Here is a 19550-nt window from a genome sequence, read left to right as displayed (position 1 = left end):
GTTGGTCTGATGTCTACAATAGGTAAAATAAAAGATCTTTGTGGTTTAAAAACACCTCAGCTCAAACTTTAATGGGAGATTTTCCCTTACCTAAGATTTATCACCCCAAGATTTACTGCTGAATTTTCTAGATCTGGGCACAGAACACAATGTTAGCATACAACACTAGTTCTGCCATCCCGGCAATAGCAACAATTGCCCAAAGCCACATCTCCAAAACTAGAAGGAGAAATCCCACATTTTGAAAGTCACAGCATCAAAAGGAACACAGCTCATCATCATTAGTGTAACCATCACTCCTTCCTACTGCTTTCTCAGTCACGTTTAATGAAGATAACAAAAGAACTTTAAAAATATCACAATTAATGAAAGGCAAGGATGGGGTCAAACTATGGATTCTGCGGGCCTAATGTGGACAGTCTACTTCTTAAAAGGCTTTTGGAAGGAAAGATTCCCAGCAACAGAGATACTTATTAACACTCAACAGTGGTCCTCTGTGTTTTCACCAAAACTCTAAGAGCCTATAATTCTGAAAGTTCTCAGATTCTCTGGCTCTACCTAGGATAATGAAGTAACTTGATAATCAATTAACTACTCTTTAACCCATGTCTAACATGACAGATTGGTAAGGCCATCAATATATCAAGGCATATTCTATCAGCCTCTGTCAGACAGATTCTGTTTCTTGGGAAGATAACAAGCTGATGTTTAGTGCCAAACTCCATTTCTTAAAGAGCAAATCACAGACTTTTCCTGTGGACCAGTGGTTAAGACTCTCCCTTTCAATGTATGGGATGCAGGTTTGAACCCTGATCTGGAAACCAAAGTCCCAAATGCATGGGGCAACTAAGCCTACATAGCACCAACTACTAAGCCTGTGTACTCTAGAGGCTGTGCTCCACACAGTGAGAGAAGGCTATGCGCTGGAACAAAGACCTAGCATGGCCAAAAATAAAAATAAAGAGTAAATAAAAAACTTTGCCTCCAAACACACGTTTAAAAACAGTGAACTCTAGGATTTATCATAATTTTCTCTCATCCTCGTTCCCTCCCACCTCTCAAAAAAGGCTAGTATTGATAAAACTCACTCAAATAAAGATATTGATAAAATATAGGCCCAACTGTGGTTGCCAACTAAGAGCCCTAAAAGGTTCTTGGGAAGGGATATACTCAGACCCACAAATCTTGGATCTCCACCCTAAAAATGGCTGCAACTTTTTGGTAGTTGTGAAGAGATCTCCAAAGAACCATGACCAAGACTGGTAGCCAGAAGGTTTTCTTTAACCAAGCACCTCTGGGATATGAAAATTTGGGGAGTCAGGCATGATTGGTTAAGAAACACCTGATTTTTCAGCATAAAGCAAAATCCAGCTCCCTCTCTACCACAAACGATTAGAAAATTTCACAATATACATCTGCTTTTCCAAAGAGGTAAATATTTATTCCTGATTAGCAATATATATTGCAAGCAAACTTTCATGAAGAGTAATGCAGCTAAGTGTTAACACCTAAACCCTGCCACATGACTCATTTAATTTGCTTAAAACCATTCACAGAGAGGACAGACGGGCTAGATTTTACTTGTCCTTTGCCTTGCCACGAACAACTAGAACAGTGAAAATTGAAACAGATGATATCAAGAGTACTTTCCAGAGGTTGTATTGCCACTTTAATTAAGTCAAAGGCATATGTATGCAGAATAAAGCCATTGTGAAACGAAACCAAGAAAAGGTTTAATTCAGAAAGAACATGGGTTTCTTTTTATTCCTTTTAGCTAACGAGAGATAAAGATCAAAAAATGATACATATTTCCATCAATAGGAACAGTGTACTCCAACCCATTTTAAGACAAACATCACATCTCCTTTGACTCCACAGCCTAAACCTTTTGAACCCAAAGAGAAGTCAAGTGGGCAAAACGGCTAGTGACAGACACACCATGCTCTCTAGGTACTGCGGTATAGCAGGCATTACTGCCCACTTCTCCAGGTGCATCAAAAAATAATTACTCTTGATTGCACTGGGTGCTTTTCTGCACAATTTTCCTTGCCCACAAATCTGTTATAATAGTATTAGGATAATGTAATTTAAGGGTTTTTTCATCTGTTAGTATACTGTAAGTAGGCCAAGTAGACTACAAGAGCAGAAGGGAACCAAGAGTTCAAGGGGAATGAAATGCTCTTCTTTTCACATATAACTCATCCCTAATCATGGTTGCTCTAATTCAATTGATTTCGACACTTTTCTCCACATGGAACTAAAGTGGTTACTTCAAGAGAGAAATTAATCCAGCTCCTCCTGCCTTGCAAAGGTTGTTTTTCATCAGAGGATGACTAACTTCAGTAAGAGCATTTACAGTATCCCCAGGGCTTCTTATCCTTAAAAAAAAAAAAAAAAAAAAAACAAAAAAAAAACATTGAGAGACCACCCTTATCAGACACCCCTCATTGGAAGCTTTGAGAACAAGTTCTGTTCCTATAGAATGGTCACTCTGAAACCTAGGGTCACAGACCCTCTAAGAATTTGATTAAACTTTATCGACAGAAAAATGCACAAGCAACAAAACTCTACAGGCCAATTATGGACTCAGGTTAAGAACTTCCAGCCTACAGAGAGACAGACTGTGGAAAGGATCCAGGTCAGTTGGAGGAATGGCATCCTGAATTCTAAACAAGGCCCTCTCCCACTCTTCCTTAACCAGTAAACAGGAAAACTGGTAATACTAGCTCCTGAGAATAAGGGGTTCTACTCAAGGCAACGTTGGCCTGGGGACTTCTCTCTGGCTCGGAGAAACTGACTGAGAACTGCCCTGCTGGTAGGGTCTTTCTTTCCCCTCTCCTTTCAGAGGTGTCAGACATGCCCCAGGGGCTTTTAGACTCTACCAAACCTAAGGAGTATTTGTCATCTTCTCTCTCCCTTTACACATCCAGGGCATTTTCCTCAATAAAATTCTTATACCTCTAATCCTATCTTGGGGTCTGTAACTAGGAGGAGCCAAACTACACACCTGCAATTGCTGCTGTCTCCACAGAGCCCTGAGGAAAGCACCCTGGAGTCTTCAGTCCTCACTCCGGCACTGCACTCCAACACAGACACAACACCCCTTGAGAAAATAACTTCTTACACACACCCAGTGTGATAAAGCCAACAGATTGATGGTGTTCTTGTTTCTCAGATACCATGGGGTAGTTTTCAGATTTCTGCCTTCAAGTCTGACACAAGACCTACTGAAGATACGTATGAGAGAAATGGCCAAGAAGGCCAAATCAGTAATGTCAGGTGTACAAGAGGCCTTGCCTTCATCAGGTTGAAACTATGACCCTAACTCACAGTAGAAATAACTTTCATGTCTATACAGTAGTAAACATGGAGGTGTATATTCATAACCAAATTCTGAAAAGTGATACTATTCGACAGGAGAAGACAGTATTAGGTCAAGTAAAAACAGCCAAAGCAAAAATCCTATTCCAAAGTATAAGTGACCTTTTGTATTCCCTAGAGAGATTCTAACAACAGTGAGTATGAGAATCGAAGTCGGTTCTTAAGTGTGCCAACAGGCGCTGTTGAGCATGCAAATGCTCTATTGTTTGAGGGCCACAATACCCCAACCCAGATCAGTAGAGGCTTTTAGCTTAAGGCGTAAGTGAAAATTCTGAGGTAAATACAAGCGACCATGTCAGAATCTAGCCATGCTGTACCACTTGTCCTAAAAAATTTCTATTCCACTGTTAACACTTACAGCATGCAATATTAAATGACTATATCAACCTACCCTTTTCTCCTACCAAGACATCCAAAGATTTCTGGATTATTATTTTTCAGTTAGTATTGTGATAAAACACTATTATATAAAATAAGACAGAGAAGGAGAAATCATTTTAATTAGCTTTCTCTTAAAATTCTCAGAGTAGAATAAGCAAATTCTGTTTTCCAACCTTTCCCCCCCTTTATTTTTGGTTTATAATACTAAACTCTTAATGGTGAAGAAGCAAAGCCCACTGAGCTAGTTTACCAACACATCTGAGGCAAATCATAGTCATAACTTCTATTTTAACCAAGCATGACAACCAGGTGATTGAGTAGCTTTCCAAACTACCAGAGCAGCAGGCACTCGCATAGGCTGCTGTTAAATCAGCACTTCATAAATCGTGCAGGCTCCTGCCCATTTAGATGATCTCTCTATGCAGAATCGGCAGTCTAACGCTGGCTCTTCCAAGCATTAAAAAATCGTCACTCTGCTAACCCAACTCACTGTTCAGACGGATCTTCTTGAATGCAGCCTTTATTACAACCTCACTGCTGCTTCCTACACTGAAGGAATACCATGTTTCCAGGTCAGGAGTTCTTCTTTCTTGCTTTATTATAATCGGGGGTCTTACAACGACCCCGATATTGTTACAAAGCACGCTGCTTTATAACAGTAAAGCTTCTGGAAAACCCAAACAAAAGACACGTCACCCGGTGACGTCAGCCTATATACAGTTCTGTGTGGTCGCAGCACATAAGCAAATCCATTCTTGTGCCGTTTCTCGGAAAAGCTTTTCAGTAAATGCACTCATGCTGCTCCAGGAGCTCTTCTCTGCAACAAGCCGCCCATCTGCCATCAACAAGTTAAGACCGAGAGAACTAACGGCTGCGGAAAGGAGAGGCTGAAGCTTTGATTAACCAGCTGAGCAGTTAGAGGAGGACGAAATTAATAACTTATATTCAAAACTGATTTAGGGGATCAGAGAGGTCAAAGAAAATGAAACCAATGCTTTCGAGAGGAATATCCTAAGGAAAAAAAAACTCGCCCTGGTGGATTTCAATTTTACTCAGAAAGCCTGGGACACAGAAACAGGAAACTGGTCAAAGGCTCCTGCATGTTAGAGCCTTTTACAGACTCACTGCGTTGAGTCTGACAACCGAGACTGAATGCAGCCTCCAATGTGCTCAGAAGAATGGGTAAGTCCGTGTATTTAATGTGTCTTGTACAGTCAGCAAGGAGTCACGCTTTTAAAATAAGCCATTGAATTCACATTTTATGAGAGAAATCACTTGTCACATTTTTGGATTTTGAGGTTTAGGTAAAATATATATTGCTGATGACAGGATGTGTTGTAACTCCTTTCTTAATGGTTTAAGTTTTGTTCTAGTCATACTAACAAGGTTAGTTTTTCTACAGCAAATGAAAAAATAAGTTATATGTAGTGAAATCTTTTGCCATAATGTTGTTGTTGTTTTTTAAAAGCCCGTATGCTCTGCTGAAAAATATTCTATCTTCTTGTTTTCCTTAAATTATATTCTGCAGGCTTACATTTCAAGTGGCCATTAGGGGCCCCTATGCTAGCAGCAATATATGCAATGAGTATGGTTTTAAAAATGCTGCCTGCGCTGGGTATGGCGTGTCCACCCAAATGCCGCTGTGAGAAGCTGCTCTTCTACTGCGACTCTCAGGGCTTCCACTCAGTGCCAAACACCACGGACAAGGGCTCTCTGGGCCTGTCCCTGAGGCACAATCACATCACAGAGCTCGAAAGGGATCAATTTGCCAGCTTCAGTCAACTCACCTGGCTCCACTTAGACCACAATCAAATATCAACAGTAAAAGAAGATGCTTTTCAAGGACTATATAAACTTAAGGAATTAATCTTGAGTTCCAACAAAATATTTTATTTGCCAAACACAACTTTTACCCAACTGATTAACCTGCAAAATTTGGACCTGTCTTTTAATCAGCTGTCATCTCTGCACCCAGAGCTCTTCTATGGCCTCCGGAAGCTGCAGACCTTGCATTTACGGTCCAACTCCCTGCGGACTATCCCAGTACGCCTGTTCTGGGACTGTCGTAGTCTGGAGTTTCTGGATTTGAGCACAAACCGTTTGCGAAGTTTGGCTCGCAATGGATTTGCGGGATTAATCAAACTGAGAGAGCTTCATCTAGAGCACAACCAGCTGACGAAGATTAATTTTGCTCATTTCCTACGGCTAAGCAGTCTGCACATGCTCTTCTTACAGTGGAACAAAATTAGCAACTTGACATGTGGGATGGAGTGGACCTGGGGCACTTTAGAAAAACTAGACTTGACTGGAAATGAAATAAAAGCCATTGATCTGACAGTATTTGAAACGATGCCTAATCTTAAAATACTCCTCATGGATAACAACAAGTTAAACAGCCTTGATTCCAAGATCTTAAACTCCCTGAGGTCCCTCACAACCGTTGGCCTCTCTGGCAATCTGTGGGAATGCAGCCCTCGAATATGTGCTTTGGCCTCCTGGCTGGGCAGTTTCCAAGGTCGGTGGGAGCATTCCATCCTATGCCACAGCCCCGACCACACCCAGGGAGAGGATATACTAGATGCAGTCCATGGATTTCAGCTCTGCTGGAATTTATCAACCACTGTCACTGCCATGGCTACAACTTATAAAGATCCAACCACTGAATACACAAAAAGAATAAGCTCATCAAGTTACCATGTGGGAGACAAAGAAATCCCAACTACTGCAGGCATAGCAGTTACTACTGAGGAACACTTCCCGGAACCAGACAATGCCATCTTCACTCAGCGGGTAATTACAGGAACAATGGCTTTATTGTTTTCTTTCTTTTTTATTATTTTTATAGTGTTCATCTCCAGGAAGTGCTGCCCTCCCACTTTAAGAAGAATTAGGCAGTGCTCAATGATTCAGAACCACAGGCAGCTCCGATCCCAAACACGACTCCATATGTCAAACATGTCAGACCAAGGACCATATAATGAATATGAACCTACCCATGAAGGACCCTTCATCATCATTAATGGTTATGGACAGTGCAAGTGTCAGCAGCTGCCATACAAAGAATGTGAAGTATAATGTCTACCCATCATCAAAAAATACATCAGATAAGTAACCTATTTTACATAGTAGGGGCTAAATACATATCTAATTTTTACCAATGGTGACATTAAGCCTAATTTTTCCAAACCAAGTGGAGACTTAGGTTTCTGATGTGTTGAAGTATTTTTAATTTTTTTTTAAACGAAACCATATTTTAAGTGTTAAATGAAGCAATGCTCACATTAATTTGCACTCTTGTGGGAAAGTCTAAAAATGCTTACTTCAAAATAAGACATTTCATGTATGTAATTATAAAATATTGTGTGTAAACATTTACACTAAGGTCTCCATATGCTGTTTTTTCCTACTGAAAACAGTTTGAAAAGATGCTACTGAGCAGAAAGAGATATGGATCAATACTTGTTTGATCATTGCTCTCCACCCCAAGTACCACAACTGGCTTGCTGCTTAAAAGGAGACTTAGCAAAATTCTCTTGTATGATAATTAGGTAATTACTCAAACTTACAATTTAATGCCAGTGTGGGGAGTAGAATTTTATGTATGCTGAAGACTGGTCAATATTAAACACTCTTCTTCCAGAGTTTTTGCCTGGGTTAGTAGGTATTATCAAAGTTCACATCATGAAATCAGAACCCTTTATGTAATTCTAATACGCTGAGTGACTCTCTAATGTATTTAAACAATGAATCCAAGTGATTGTGAAAAGGTCTCATTACAATGAAATCAATACTAAGTAATGACACTGACTTCGTATCATATCTCCAGTTTGACTTATAATGGACATGTTGATTTTTGTGGCATTTAGATAATTATTTTAAACTAGTGTTAAATTATCACTTTACTAATTAGTTTACTAAATCCTATACTTAACATTTATATGTGAAAAAAGATTTAGAAATTATTTTGGAGAGAAAAGAGATAAACTGAGTCAATTTAGCAATCTTATGACCAGCTGCTCACTCTAGTTTGAAAGCACACACACAAATACACCCTCACTCCCTGTCTGTCTCTCTCTCTCTCTCCCTCCCTCTCCCTTCCCTGTCCCCCCCCTCCCTCCCCCTCCCCTCAACTGCCATGATCAAAGATGCCTTGACAAAGGGGTTTAAACCTCTTTCTTCTGCCTTTTCTTGATCTTCAAGCCTCAAAAAAGCCAAATTAAAAATAACTGGCTAGCAACAGGCATAATACTGATTCTTGTTAGAATACCTTTTAAAAGAACCATTTTAAAAAAGCACTTTCTAAGTATTATATGCTAAATTTTGACCTTTTAATGGATATCAATTCTTACTGTTTAAGAGCAGGTCCTTCTAAGTAAAGGGAACAACACAGATCTGAAGCAAACCTTCTCATGGCAGAACACTCTACATGCCTATGAAGCCACACAGTGGTAACTCGAAGGAGGTGAGGGGATGAGAGAAAGGCAGCATTTTGAAATCTGACTCTCCCTGAAACAGGTTAGCAAAGTTAAAGGAAGCAAAGCAAATGGGTAACTATACATGATCTGAATCAAACAGGGCAAAGGCCCTGGGACCTGCAGCTGGAAAGGGGTGAGGGGGGAGATTCTCTTATTAATATAAATGTTGAGTAATTTAAAAGTGATAATGATGTCATATTTCTCGTGTAGAAAAGAGCCACAAGTATTTTGTTTATTTAATTATGATTTCCCCAGAAAGACTATGACATATTTAGGATTCAGATGTAAGTTACCAATTCACACAGAATTTTTCCATAAATGAGTTTCTAGGTATGTACTAGCAAAAACCATGAAATTAGACTACTGACTTGACTTTTAGAAGATGAAAACTGACATTTGCTGATGAAGAAAAAAAGGCATAAATTCTTAAGAGAAAATCATTACCATAAAAAAAGTTATCCTTTACTTCATTCAAGGCATATTTCTTCCCAGGACAGAACTGAAACATGTTAAGACTATAGTTTAACCCATGAGATTTAATACTAAGAGATGTCTACCTAAATTTCAAAGAAAATGTACCTCAGTAAAAAGCAGACAAGATCACAAATTATAGTAAAAATGTGCTCTCTACAATTTCTAAGTAGGCAGATTCATTCGGTAAAGTCTCAGTCCACCTCAGCAGATCTTGAGCAGTGAGCATTTCATCTCTTAATAAAACTAGACCCCAGGCCTGCCTGGGCAAGGACAGAAGTTGATTTCCTGGCATAGAGCACAGTTCACACTTTCCTTACAGAAGGGCTGGATCAGAAGCCCCTGTTACAAATGAGAGCTCCACAAGCTAAAATTTACCAACCCATTTATAAGGATAATCATGGCCATTTGTCAGGGAACAGCTTTGTCACAATACAACTGTGTCTTAGACTTACAAGATTCCACTAGCTCTGGAGGATAGCAGAGTAGTTTCCATCATTTCAACCACAACCCAAAATTAATTGAAACTGTGAGCAGAAGGGCGAGAAATATTGGCTGGGAATCCCCACATTAATCCTAAAGATTACAGTTAGTAAAATGGACCATCAGTCGGCAAAACCCTTAATGTACACAGGAAAGTAAATTGGAAAATCAAGCCATTTAGTAATTCAGGGGAACAGCATAGCCAAGGCCACTAAGGCATACTTTTCAGTTGAAAAATAACAGATTTTTTTGGCCCTTCATTTTTTGGGCAATGCTCTCTGAGAAAAGTGAATAACAGCGCCAAATAGCGCTTTCCTTTTCCAGTTAAAGAGCAAACTTCACTTTTCAAATGCCTATAGGAGGCAAGATTCCTTTTAATTTTGGTCTATTTGTGTTTCTGTATGAGTAGAGGTTTGAAGATGAGACTGTTTGTCATATGTGCTCTCTTTACCAACTGGTTCGGGTGGAAGAGCATCACAACCACACTGCAGATGCTGGCAATATAATGTTATTAGGCCTTTTGTTTTTACTGTCTTCTTCTCTTCAACTCCCCCATCCCCCCTTTTTCATTTTCAAGATTAGAAGAAAATGACCACTTGAAAACCAGAAAAATAAATCTCTCTGGAAAAAGGAAGCTAATGAAGGCTTTGATACTGTACCCACCTAGTAACCAAGAGCTAGTATGGAATTATTTCTATTTATTTCTGTAGCTTGCCAGGATTTCAATCACCTTTATGAAATTAGAGTTGATAAATTTACAAATGCATACAACTCAGAGAATACCCACTGCCAACAACAAACAGCAAAGATACTAATTTTTAAGCCAAAAATCTGCACTAACACATGTAATTTCTTAATGTGGCTACATTAATTTCTGTACCAATTCAATGAATGGAACTGACTGAACTTCCCAACTCCACTAATTATTAAAATTCATCTGCTTACTCTAATGCTAGTCACCAAAATCTAGACTCTTTCCAATAAAAATGAGCCCTACCTATGTAGCACTAGGTCTTAATCCTAAATTCAAAACAGGCATACCATTTTCTTTAGGCATACCTCCTCTACACAGCGATGGGGGGGGGGGGGGGGGGGGGGGGATGGAGACTATAAATGCCCTGATCTCTCTAAAGTATGAATATCAGTATGAAATTTTGAAATATTATTTTTACATGATCATTTTCCTAATAAAGCAATAAAGTGACAGATCTGACTCAAAAATCTGTTTGGGGACATGCTTTTCATACCTTACAGGTTAAACTGCTTCAACTAGAAAAAGATAAAAGAGATGAAGATAGATAATTAAATATTTCTGTTCCTAACCTAGGGCAAACACGTAGTACTTAAGGTCAAAACAAATAGTAAATGGCTATTTAAGCTTTCATATTGCTACTGCAAACATTTTGGAAATGTCTGCTACTCCTGCAATTAACCTGTTCCTCCTTGGTAATTTTTAAAAGCCTAATCTATGGAATGTTTGATGAACCTTCCGACCAACATTGAAACTGGAAACTAAAAGTACAGTCCAAACATATTGTGTTCAATCACCCTAAGAGCCATTTTTTTGTGGGAGTGGTAGGGGGGTGGGGTGGGGTGGGAGGTGGTCAAATGGGTTGTGGGGGAAGGGAGAAGAAAATACTATTATACCGGGGCAGGGGGTAACCAAGTGCAGTGTACAGGGAAGTTTTGTTATTAAAATTGTGTATACTGTAAAAAGTGAATGTCTGTTTTTTCCCGAAGCTTTTCCTTGGTAACATATCAATTCTGACATGTGAAACTTGAAAAATCATTTATGACAGATACAGAAACCTTAAATGAACAGTTGTTTTGTACCATGTTCTCTATAATGCCAAATGTGCCAGTTGGAAATAGGGCAGCTAATCATCACCTGTCTTCATTCAAAGACAGGCAAAAAACTAGGCTAAGAAGTAAAGCGGGGGAGGGGGGCTGGCTAAAAAAACCACCCAGCTGATAAACACCAGTCATACAATAAGAAGCTGCTCTACCACAAGCCTTAGCTACTGGACAAACAGCTGTCTATAGGGCTCACCGGGCCCAAGGCTGGCCACCATCCCCCACCCCTCTAACATTCGTGTTCTGCCACAGCCTGGGGATCCCCCACCCCTCTAACATTCGTGTTCTGCCACAGCCTGGGGAACCTCAAAAATGTACTCAATTGCCTATACCCATCAAATAGCAACTTGGCCTCTGCCTCACAGATCTGTTAGTACAATGTCCTAGCAGTACCTTGCACACCACCCCTGGGAGGGAATCCACAGGTCCTGACCAAGCTGAGGTCTCTAGGATCCCTACATGCCCCACCCTGTCCCAGACAGCAACTCAGTAACTATGGATAGGGGACAGGAAGGGAATGTTTTTAACCTATCTCTCCTTGCTTGGCATAAACATCCCAAGGACAGGGCACTTTGCCTGGGCAGCACTGGGGGCATAAGCTAACCTGGCCCTGAGAACTGAATGCCACAGGTCGCCACACTTGCCAGGATGACCTTAACAGTTCTCCAGACCATCAGTGCAGCAAGACCAGACAGGCAGGAATAAATATCCAGGGATGAGGATATCAGAGGGGCTAAGGGAGTTCTTACACCAAGCACCTCAGCAGTAATTAGAGCAGAGGCAGGAAGCACAATACAAAATTTGACTGTCAAACTCATACAGTATGCACTAGAGGGCACAGGTGATTGTGGTTTCAAGTTGCACAAAAGAAATGAGATCCTACCCTTTATGGAGTTAAAAGCAGAGTTTATTAACATAATTCTTATACATTTTATCTTGAAAATCCCATGTAAAGCCACATCTGATTGCTTTATCAGTTATTTTAATTAGCTTTGCCTGTATGCCACAGCATTCTCAGGTTCCCACTCAGATTTATAATAGAATTCTTCAAGGTCTGTTTAAAAAGATTTTTTTCTTTCTTTAAATATATCTAACCAGCTGGGTACTCAAGTCTCCCTTAGACAGACAAAATGTACTACAAATTGTCTTTTACAAAGAAAGAAAAGGAAAAAGAGGTGAAAATCACAGCTATTTCCAACATCTCCCCTTAGCACGAGTTCCTCGTCACTAGACAAGGTTTTGGGAACAGTCTTCAGGGGCAGATGCCGAACCTCCCCGAAGCCCTATCTGAAGGAGACAATAAAGAGCAAGAAACCTCCAAAGGCAAGTACAATGAAACGTGCTTTCCTGGAGAGCCCACAAGCTGAATACGCCGTCCTTTCATACACGGAGGACCAAGAGCAAAGCTAGCCCAGGCCTCCTGGCTAGAAACCCAACATGACGGAGCACCTATGAACCACCACCCACAACTCTGAAGGCAGGGGCCAATGGCTACACCAAAACCCAAAGAAAAATGGCTCTTTCCTCATTTGGGAACCAGATTTTAAAACTGCAGCCCCAGACACAATTTCCAAAGACTTTTCACAGCTTCCATGAAGAGACTTCACCAAGAACCACAGTGAACAGAAGCAAAAAATGTCATAACTTGACTGAATATCGATTTACAATTATGCTCAGTGCACAAAAACTCCACCTTTATGCCCTGGTATTTCTACCAAACACACACACACAATCTTCAGTTTGCATTTTCTGGAGAACCATAAGATAAAAAATCTATAGCCATTTATATGTGTCATTATCATGAGAACCAAAAATGTTCCCCTGGCCTTGCTGCCAAATATTATACATAGAAGGCAACTGCTCAGCACCTCAAAATCTCTGAAAGCAATGTGTTTATTATTTACATTGGGTCTACTTCTATAAAGTCAAGGAAATTGAGTAAAATACATTCACACATACAGAATGGTTGAAATACCGATGTAAAAAGATCAAAAGCAGGGAGTCGAAGATGTTTCATAGGATGCCAAAAATTTCTTGAAACTATATTGTAAATATTGTGTATGAATCTAGGAATTTTACCAGATCCTAAACTGTTCTGGTTAACTCACCCAAAATGCCCTATTCTAGTACACACTAGTTTCGCTTTGATCTACCTGGTAGCCAAGGGAAAGAACAAAATCAACAGCTTTCATCTGATAAAGGAAGCACATCGGTTTATTTGGAGGGAATGACACAAATGCAAAAGTCTGAATTGCCTTTAAAAAAGAGTCAGCTGTAGGAACAATAAGGAAACATGTCAGTACCTCCAAGGAGCTTTTACAGAACAGGTAGACATGTTTTTCACATCAACTCTTGAAAAAACTATGGAAGAGGAGGCTACGCAGGCATGATGCATGCTCTGTGGTATGATCTAGCATTTGTGGTGACCCAAGGCAAGAGCCTATAAAGTCAGCAAGAATGAACATGTATCCAACTTTGAAGTACAGCTTGCATTTCCTCCTTATAATATCCCTGGGACCCAAGCTAGAGTGTTCATCACATAGGGACATCCAGTAAATTCCTAACCTACCATTACATTATAAATCTTCCAGGCTAGAAGTACAATTTAAAAATCTTCCACTACATGAATGAACAGAAGCACATTTCATGCATCTCTAGTTATGTTGATGATAATCATAAAGAATGATTTAGATAAGAATCTATAAGATGATAACCAATTTCCTAAGAAAGAACACACTTAAAAAGATAAAGCATTCACTACTGTGGATAGCTGTCAGAAATTTAACTGTCTTTAAAATTTAAAACTCATTCTGTATGTCATTAGCAAAACCTTCTACGTTTCAACAAGAGCAAATAGAGACCTGTGATTAGAGACCTGCTCCACACTTGGGCCTGTCACCTGAACCAGTTCATCATCAACCTCACTGTGCCTTGGGTCTCTTAAGATGGAATTAGTAACAGTAACAAGCAAAAGGGAATTTAATACATGCGAAGTCCTGAAAACAGGCTGGCACACAGTAAATACTTAACAAATATTTGCTATTTTTAATAACAGTATGTGAGAACTAGATGTGACAAAACCAAATGCCCATCAGCTGCAAATGAATTTATACAGCTTGGGAAATACTATTAGAAACACAAGTACACATCTTGAGTTGTCTTCTTAGTCTACCCATCCCTTTGTATAGATTCAAGTATCAAATAATATTATTCACCATTCTTACACTGTCAAATGATAAGAAATACGAGCCATTTAAGAATAGTGACATTTTTGCTCTTAATAAATAGCACTCACTCCAGGTCTATGAGCAAATAAAATCCCTAACATTCTTCACATGTCTAATGTTAATAGTTACTTTGCTGGGTTTATGGGGGGGCGGGCAGGGAATGCACCCTAGGGAATAAAGGACGCAGGTATAGAGAATATGGTTCTAAAATCTCAGAAATGTAGCGTTCTCAAGATAATAGGTGGTAATCTTTACTTCCCTCATCTGTGCTCTAAATTTTCATATACATTTTGTCAGAATTCCACTGAATTGGCTACAAAAACACTGATCTTTCACGTGAAAGTATTTTCTGCCATAGCTTTTGCTCCAAATATAAAGACAAGAGCATTAGGCCCTTCATGCTAGGACTGTCACCCATGGCACACACTAAGATACTGGATCCAGAAATAACCCTGCCAATGCTACCTTCTCTCTGATCAATCTCCCTAACTCTCCCTTGAAGTTCAAAAGGGAAAATGGCAGTAAGAAAGAAGGAAAAAGAATACACCACTTTCAGCACACTTCTATAGGTATTCTGGGACAGTGCCAAGTCACCATGTCTTCCTCTTGTCTCCTGACAATCCCTTCAAGCCAGTAGGTGCAAAACTACTCTCTGATATTTGCTATCAACTTCCAACAACTACAGCCCATTTTATTATTTTGGTAAAACTGCTAGTCTAAGATTTATCTAATCCTCTACATGAAAACCTGGAGAAGGCAATAGCACCCCACTCCAATACTCTTGCCTGGAAAATCCCATGGATGGAGGAGCCTGGTAGGCTGCAGTCCACGGGGTCACTAAGAGTCAGGCACGACAGAGTGACTTCACTTTCCCTCATTGGAGAGGGAAATGGCAACCCACTCCAGTATTCTTGGGACAGAGCAGCCTAATGGGCTGCCATCTATGAGGTCACACAGAGTCGGACACGACTGAAGCGACTTAGCAGCAGCAGCTACATGAAAACCTAATAGCAAGTGGTCAAGAATTTTCTTCCTTTTGATGCAGCATTCCTAAAGTGTCAAAAGACATCATAGTGCATAAGCAATACCATCATCTAGACATTCAATTTGTGCTCACTTAGAAGTACACATGAGATGAATTACAGATAGAAGTGAAAGAAAGAGTCAACTTGTAAAAACGTTTATCTAAAGTGGGCTTGAGGTTCCCAGCAAAGACATCACCCTAAGTTTCTACAAAAACAATTAAGCAAATATAACTCTGTGAAAAATACAAACCTTCTGGCTTCCCAAAATAATCATCAGTATTTTTAAGATCATGCCTTATAAATATTTTATGTCAATTTTCAAACACACACACACACACACGCCTCAGTTTAAATTGAAGAGGGGATGGAGGAGTGGGCCTAGGGATTAGACAAAACCTATGATAGGCTATATTCTTTAGTCTGATTTATGAATTAGCATTTAAATTAATTGAATTCCAAGACCTAATATCAACTGGGAGTAAGAACACTATAGATGGCATAGATTGAGAAGGGGAGGAGTAAAAAAGATTAAGATTCTGCTTTCCACATGTTAAAAGGTGAAATTCAAGTAGTGGATGACAAATTACCACACTCTTCTGATACATCAACCTAGGAAACTTTAAACAGTTATCTATCAAATAACAGTCAACCAAAAAAGGATGGGATTCAAGTGCACCACCCCTCTCTCAACATCAAAGTCACATGAGCAAATCACGTTCTATTGGAAAACTAACAGGAATAAGGTCAACTTAATTCATGAAAATGGGCTGAAACACTGCGTATCAAAGGAATCGGTACTATTAAGTATCCATATTACTTTAGGAAGGGAGAATGGTTACTACTACAGTGAATCCACCATTCGTCACACCTCTAAGTATGTTCTCCAATCCAAGTAGCTGAAACAGATGATCCTGCCCTCAATGAGGTCTGTGTAATAAACCAAAGATCCAATAAGAGAACATGGGTCAATCAGAAAAGCAGGTTTCAATATGGGGGGAAATGTATGACTCATTTACTTGAAATACAAGGCAAGTATTTAATAAAATGATAATCATATAATGTTCTCTATCTTCATAAAGGACTGGGTTACAAAGTATGTGCATTTATCAAAACCTATCGCATATTTAAAATTTGTACATTTTACTGTATAAAATTCACCATACAAAATTAAACCAAGATGCATGCTGTAACGTTTACAGATGAAATATGCCAAGTATCTGTAACTGACTTTGAAATGAATCAAATAATAAGATGGACTTTCCTGGTGGTCCGGTTGTTAAGAATCCACCTGGCAATGCAGGGGACACAGGTTCAATGCTTGCTCTGGGAAGATTTCACATACCTATGGACAGCTAAGCCCGTGCGTGGAAACCACTGAGCCCACACATCACAACTACTGAAGCCCTCGCACCATAGAGCCTGCGCTCTGCAACAAGAGGAGCCACTGCAATGAGACCCAAGTGCACCGCACTAGAGAAAGCCTGAGCGCAAAAATGAAGACCCAGCACAGTTCCCCCAACCAAAAAACTTAAGTAAAACAGTAACATGATGGACACAGGAATGGAAAATATGTGCTAAAGCAAATATAAAAAAATCAATCGAAAATCTACAAAATAGGTGTGTGTAAATATGCATGTTCAATTGAAAAGTTCTTTCCAGTTCTATCTATGTATGAAATTTTTCATAATAAAATTTGGGGAGGAAAGGGAATATATAATCACAAGTCTAATTTATGGTATGGGCCATCTAACACACTATTCTTCTCAACTGGAACTATAGTGTTGCATGGTGGCTAAGAGCTTGAACTCTGGAGCCAGGCTAAGCTCAAACTATAGTTTTGAACTTAATACCTGTGAGATCTTAAATAAGTCATTTAATCTCTGTCTTAACAGTATGAAGCTCATGTTCAGAAGATTAAATGGGAGAGTGTGTAAAACACTCAGAACTCCTGGCACAGAGTGGTAAAGTGTGACTGTATTACTACTACTACTTTGTAATATATTTAAGTAATTTAACAAGTTCTTCAACGTTCACTATATGAGATGTTCAGGTGATATAGGCACTTGCCCTCAGGAGTTTATAGTTTAGTCAGAGGTTAAATTTAAGAGTCAATAAATAACTAATAAAAGAAGCCCCCAAAATGTGAATTGAATGGTGCCACCTAGATCGCTGATGAATTTAGAAAAGAGGGGGCAGGTGAAGAATGGTGGTCACTTCAGGGTGGTCACTGAAGAATGCAGTGGCGAAAAGAGCTTTAAGCTAGGTACAAAAGTACAAACAGGATTTCAATATGACTGGGTGTGGGGGGTGGCCAAAGCCTCTGATCTGACAAACTGATACCAATAAATGAGCCAAGTTAAGTCCAAATGCCAAGGGGCTTCAGGGACCAGGAAAGGTGCTCAGATTTAACATGGTGAACAAGAACAGCCACTTCAGATTTGTGGAGATGACTAGAATTATGATGGTCAAAGTGGTGATTTAGAAAAATGTATTTCAGTAATTTTTCTTGTTTTGCTGAGAAAAACAAAAGCTATAATTTTAACTATCAGAGAAGGGCTGCAGGAGATGATGGATGAAAGATTTATATGAAGGACAGTCAAAGGGTAAGAACCAATGGCCAATTGAGAAAACAACAAATGACTCTCTCATAGCTTTGCTCAAGAGAAATGAGGGCAGCATGAGGGGCAAAAATGTAAGAAATCATTCCTTCACTAGCATGTACTAAATAGAGCGTCTAAGTTCCCATGTTAATTTCAAGTTTTCATTATTAATATCCAATCTGAAACTATTTTCTGAGAAGATACATAGTTTCTTCATGTTTTCATATTTACAACTTTCTAATCAAGTGTCAATAAGGACTCCCTCTCCTGAATGAGACACAGAAAAGGCAGAACCTGTTTTCACTTTTTGAAGTATGGAGCAAATCCCTTGCTTGGGTCCCCTTCACTCTAATAAAATCTATTATGTACTCTTATATTCTCTGCAAGCTAAAATTTTAAACTTTTAGAACAATAATTTGATACCCTTATATAGTACAAATATTAAACAGAAAAGCAGGAGCACAGTGTAGTGACAACCTGCTAATTTAACTCTCACATACTACAACAAAAGAATCTTATTATAAGGTTTAATGTGTTACTTTCATATATAAGAGGTTCGTTAATGGCTTCACTGTTAGATACTTCAAACTGCTACTTTTTAAAAAACTGTGGAATGGCTGTCAATATAATTTTAATAAAGCCCCAATTGTTATCTACATACTATCTTCATAACAGAAATTGAAGATGAAAAATGACACCTTAAGGGTTACATTTCACAACAGCAACAAGCTTCAGAATTTCAGAATCCTTTAATTTCCTATCCAAATTTAATACCATCATGTTTTTGGTTCCCTGTCTATAATCAAATACTTTCTCCTTCTTTAGAAAGACTTAGAAACCATCATACTTTTAAGAGTTCTTCGGTGTATCGAATAAGAAAATACATTTTTATTTTTCCAGATTTTCATTACAATCAAGACTAGCTGGGAAAAAAAAGAAGGGAAAATTGAAAACATATAGGGCTATTTGAGTAATCTTTTAAACACACCTGTACAAAAGAAATAGGAAAACTGTGTAAGAAAGTTATGTATTTTTTAAGAGTACATGAAAGGAGAAAAAAAGAATAAATCAGTTTTTCTCTCTCTAAAAAAAGACTAGCTGATAAACTTCCCCACTTAGGTAAACCATGAAAATTATCAGATACCCAGATTTTTCTGTACAGACTTAAGAATTCTACAGTTAGAACCAGATAGAGAACCACAGACTGCTTCAAAATTGCGAAAGGAGTACATCAAGGCTATATATTATCACCTTGCTTATTTAACTTAAATGCAGAGTAAGGTACACCGTGGGAAATTGTCAGGCTGGATGAAGCACAAGCTGGAATCAAGACTGCCAGGAGAAATATCAATAACCTCTGATACGCAGATAACACCACCCTTATGGCAGAAAGTGAAGAGGAACTAAAGAATCTCTTGATGAAGGTGAAAGAGGAGAGTGAAAAGGTTGGCTTAAAATTCAACATTCAAAAAACTACAATCAAGGCATTCAGTCCCATCACTTCATGGCAAATAGATGGGGAAAAAGTGGAAACACTGATAGACTTTATTTTCTTGGGCTCCAAGATCACTGCAGCCACAAAATTAAAAGAAGCTTTCTCCCTGGAAGAAAAACTGTGACAAACCTAGATAGTAGAGTAAAAAGGAGAGACAT

At 39.0% G+C, this 19550-nt stretch overlaps 2 protein-coding genes across 9 annotated transcripts in view; one reads left to right on the top strand and one right to left on the bottom strand.

Moving 5' to 3' along the window:
- CTNNA1 (catenin alpha 1) overlaps positions 1-19550 on the bottom strand; it is a 320722-nt gene that overhangs the window by 57716 nt on the left and 243456 nt on the right. For 2 of the 8 annotated variants that reach the window (XM_070465443.1, XM_020908392.2), the window contains exon 1: positions 4253-4342. The exons of the other annotated variants lie outside the window; for them this stretch is intronic. The gene's annotated coding sequence lies outside the window, so the exon portion shown is untranslated. Of the gene's footprint in view, positions 1-4252; positions 4343-19550 lie in introns of those variants that run through there. 8 annotated transcript variants of the gene reach the window in all.
- On the top strand, positions 4565-10414 carry LRRTM2 (leucine rich repeat transmembrane neuronal 2). Its single transcript, XM_020908402.2, has 2 exons — positions 4565-4944; positions 5291-10414. The coding sequence occupies exons 1-2, from the start codon at positions 4941-4943 to the stop codon at positions 6835-6837; spliced, it is 1551 nt and encodes a 516-aa protein (XP_020764061.1). The 5' UTR covers positions 4565-4940; the 3' UTR covers positions 6838-10414.

This window comes from Odocoileus virginianus, chromosome 3 (genome assembly GCF_023699985.2).
Source record: "Odocoileus virginianus isolate 20LAN1187 ecotype Illinois chromosome 3, Ovbor_1.2, whole genome shotgun sequence".
Classification (NCBI taxonomy): domain Eukaryota; kingdom Metazoa; phylum Chordata; class Mammalia; order Artiodactyla; family Cervidae; genus Odocoileus; species Odocoileus virginianus.
The sequence above is the reverse complement of the archived record's forward strand: the minus strand, read 5'-3'. Positions and strand labels throughout refer to the sequence as shown.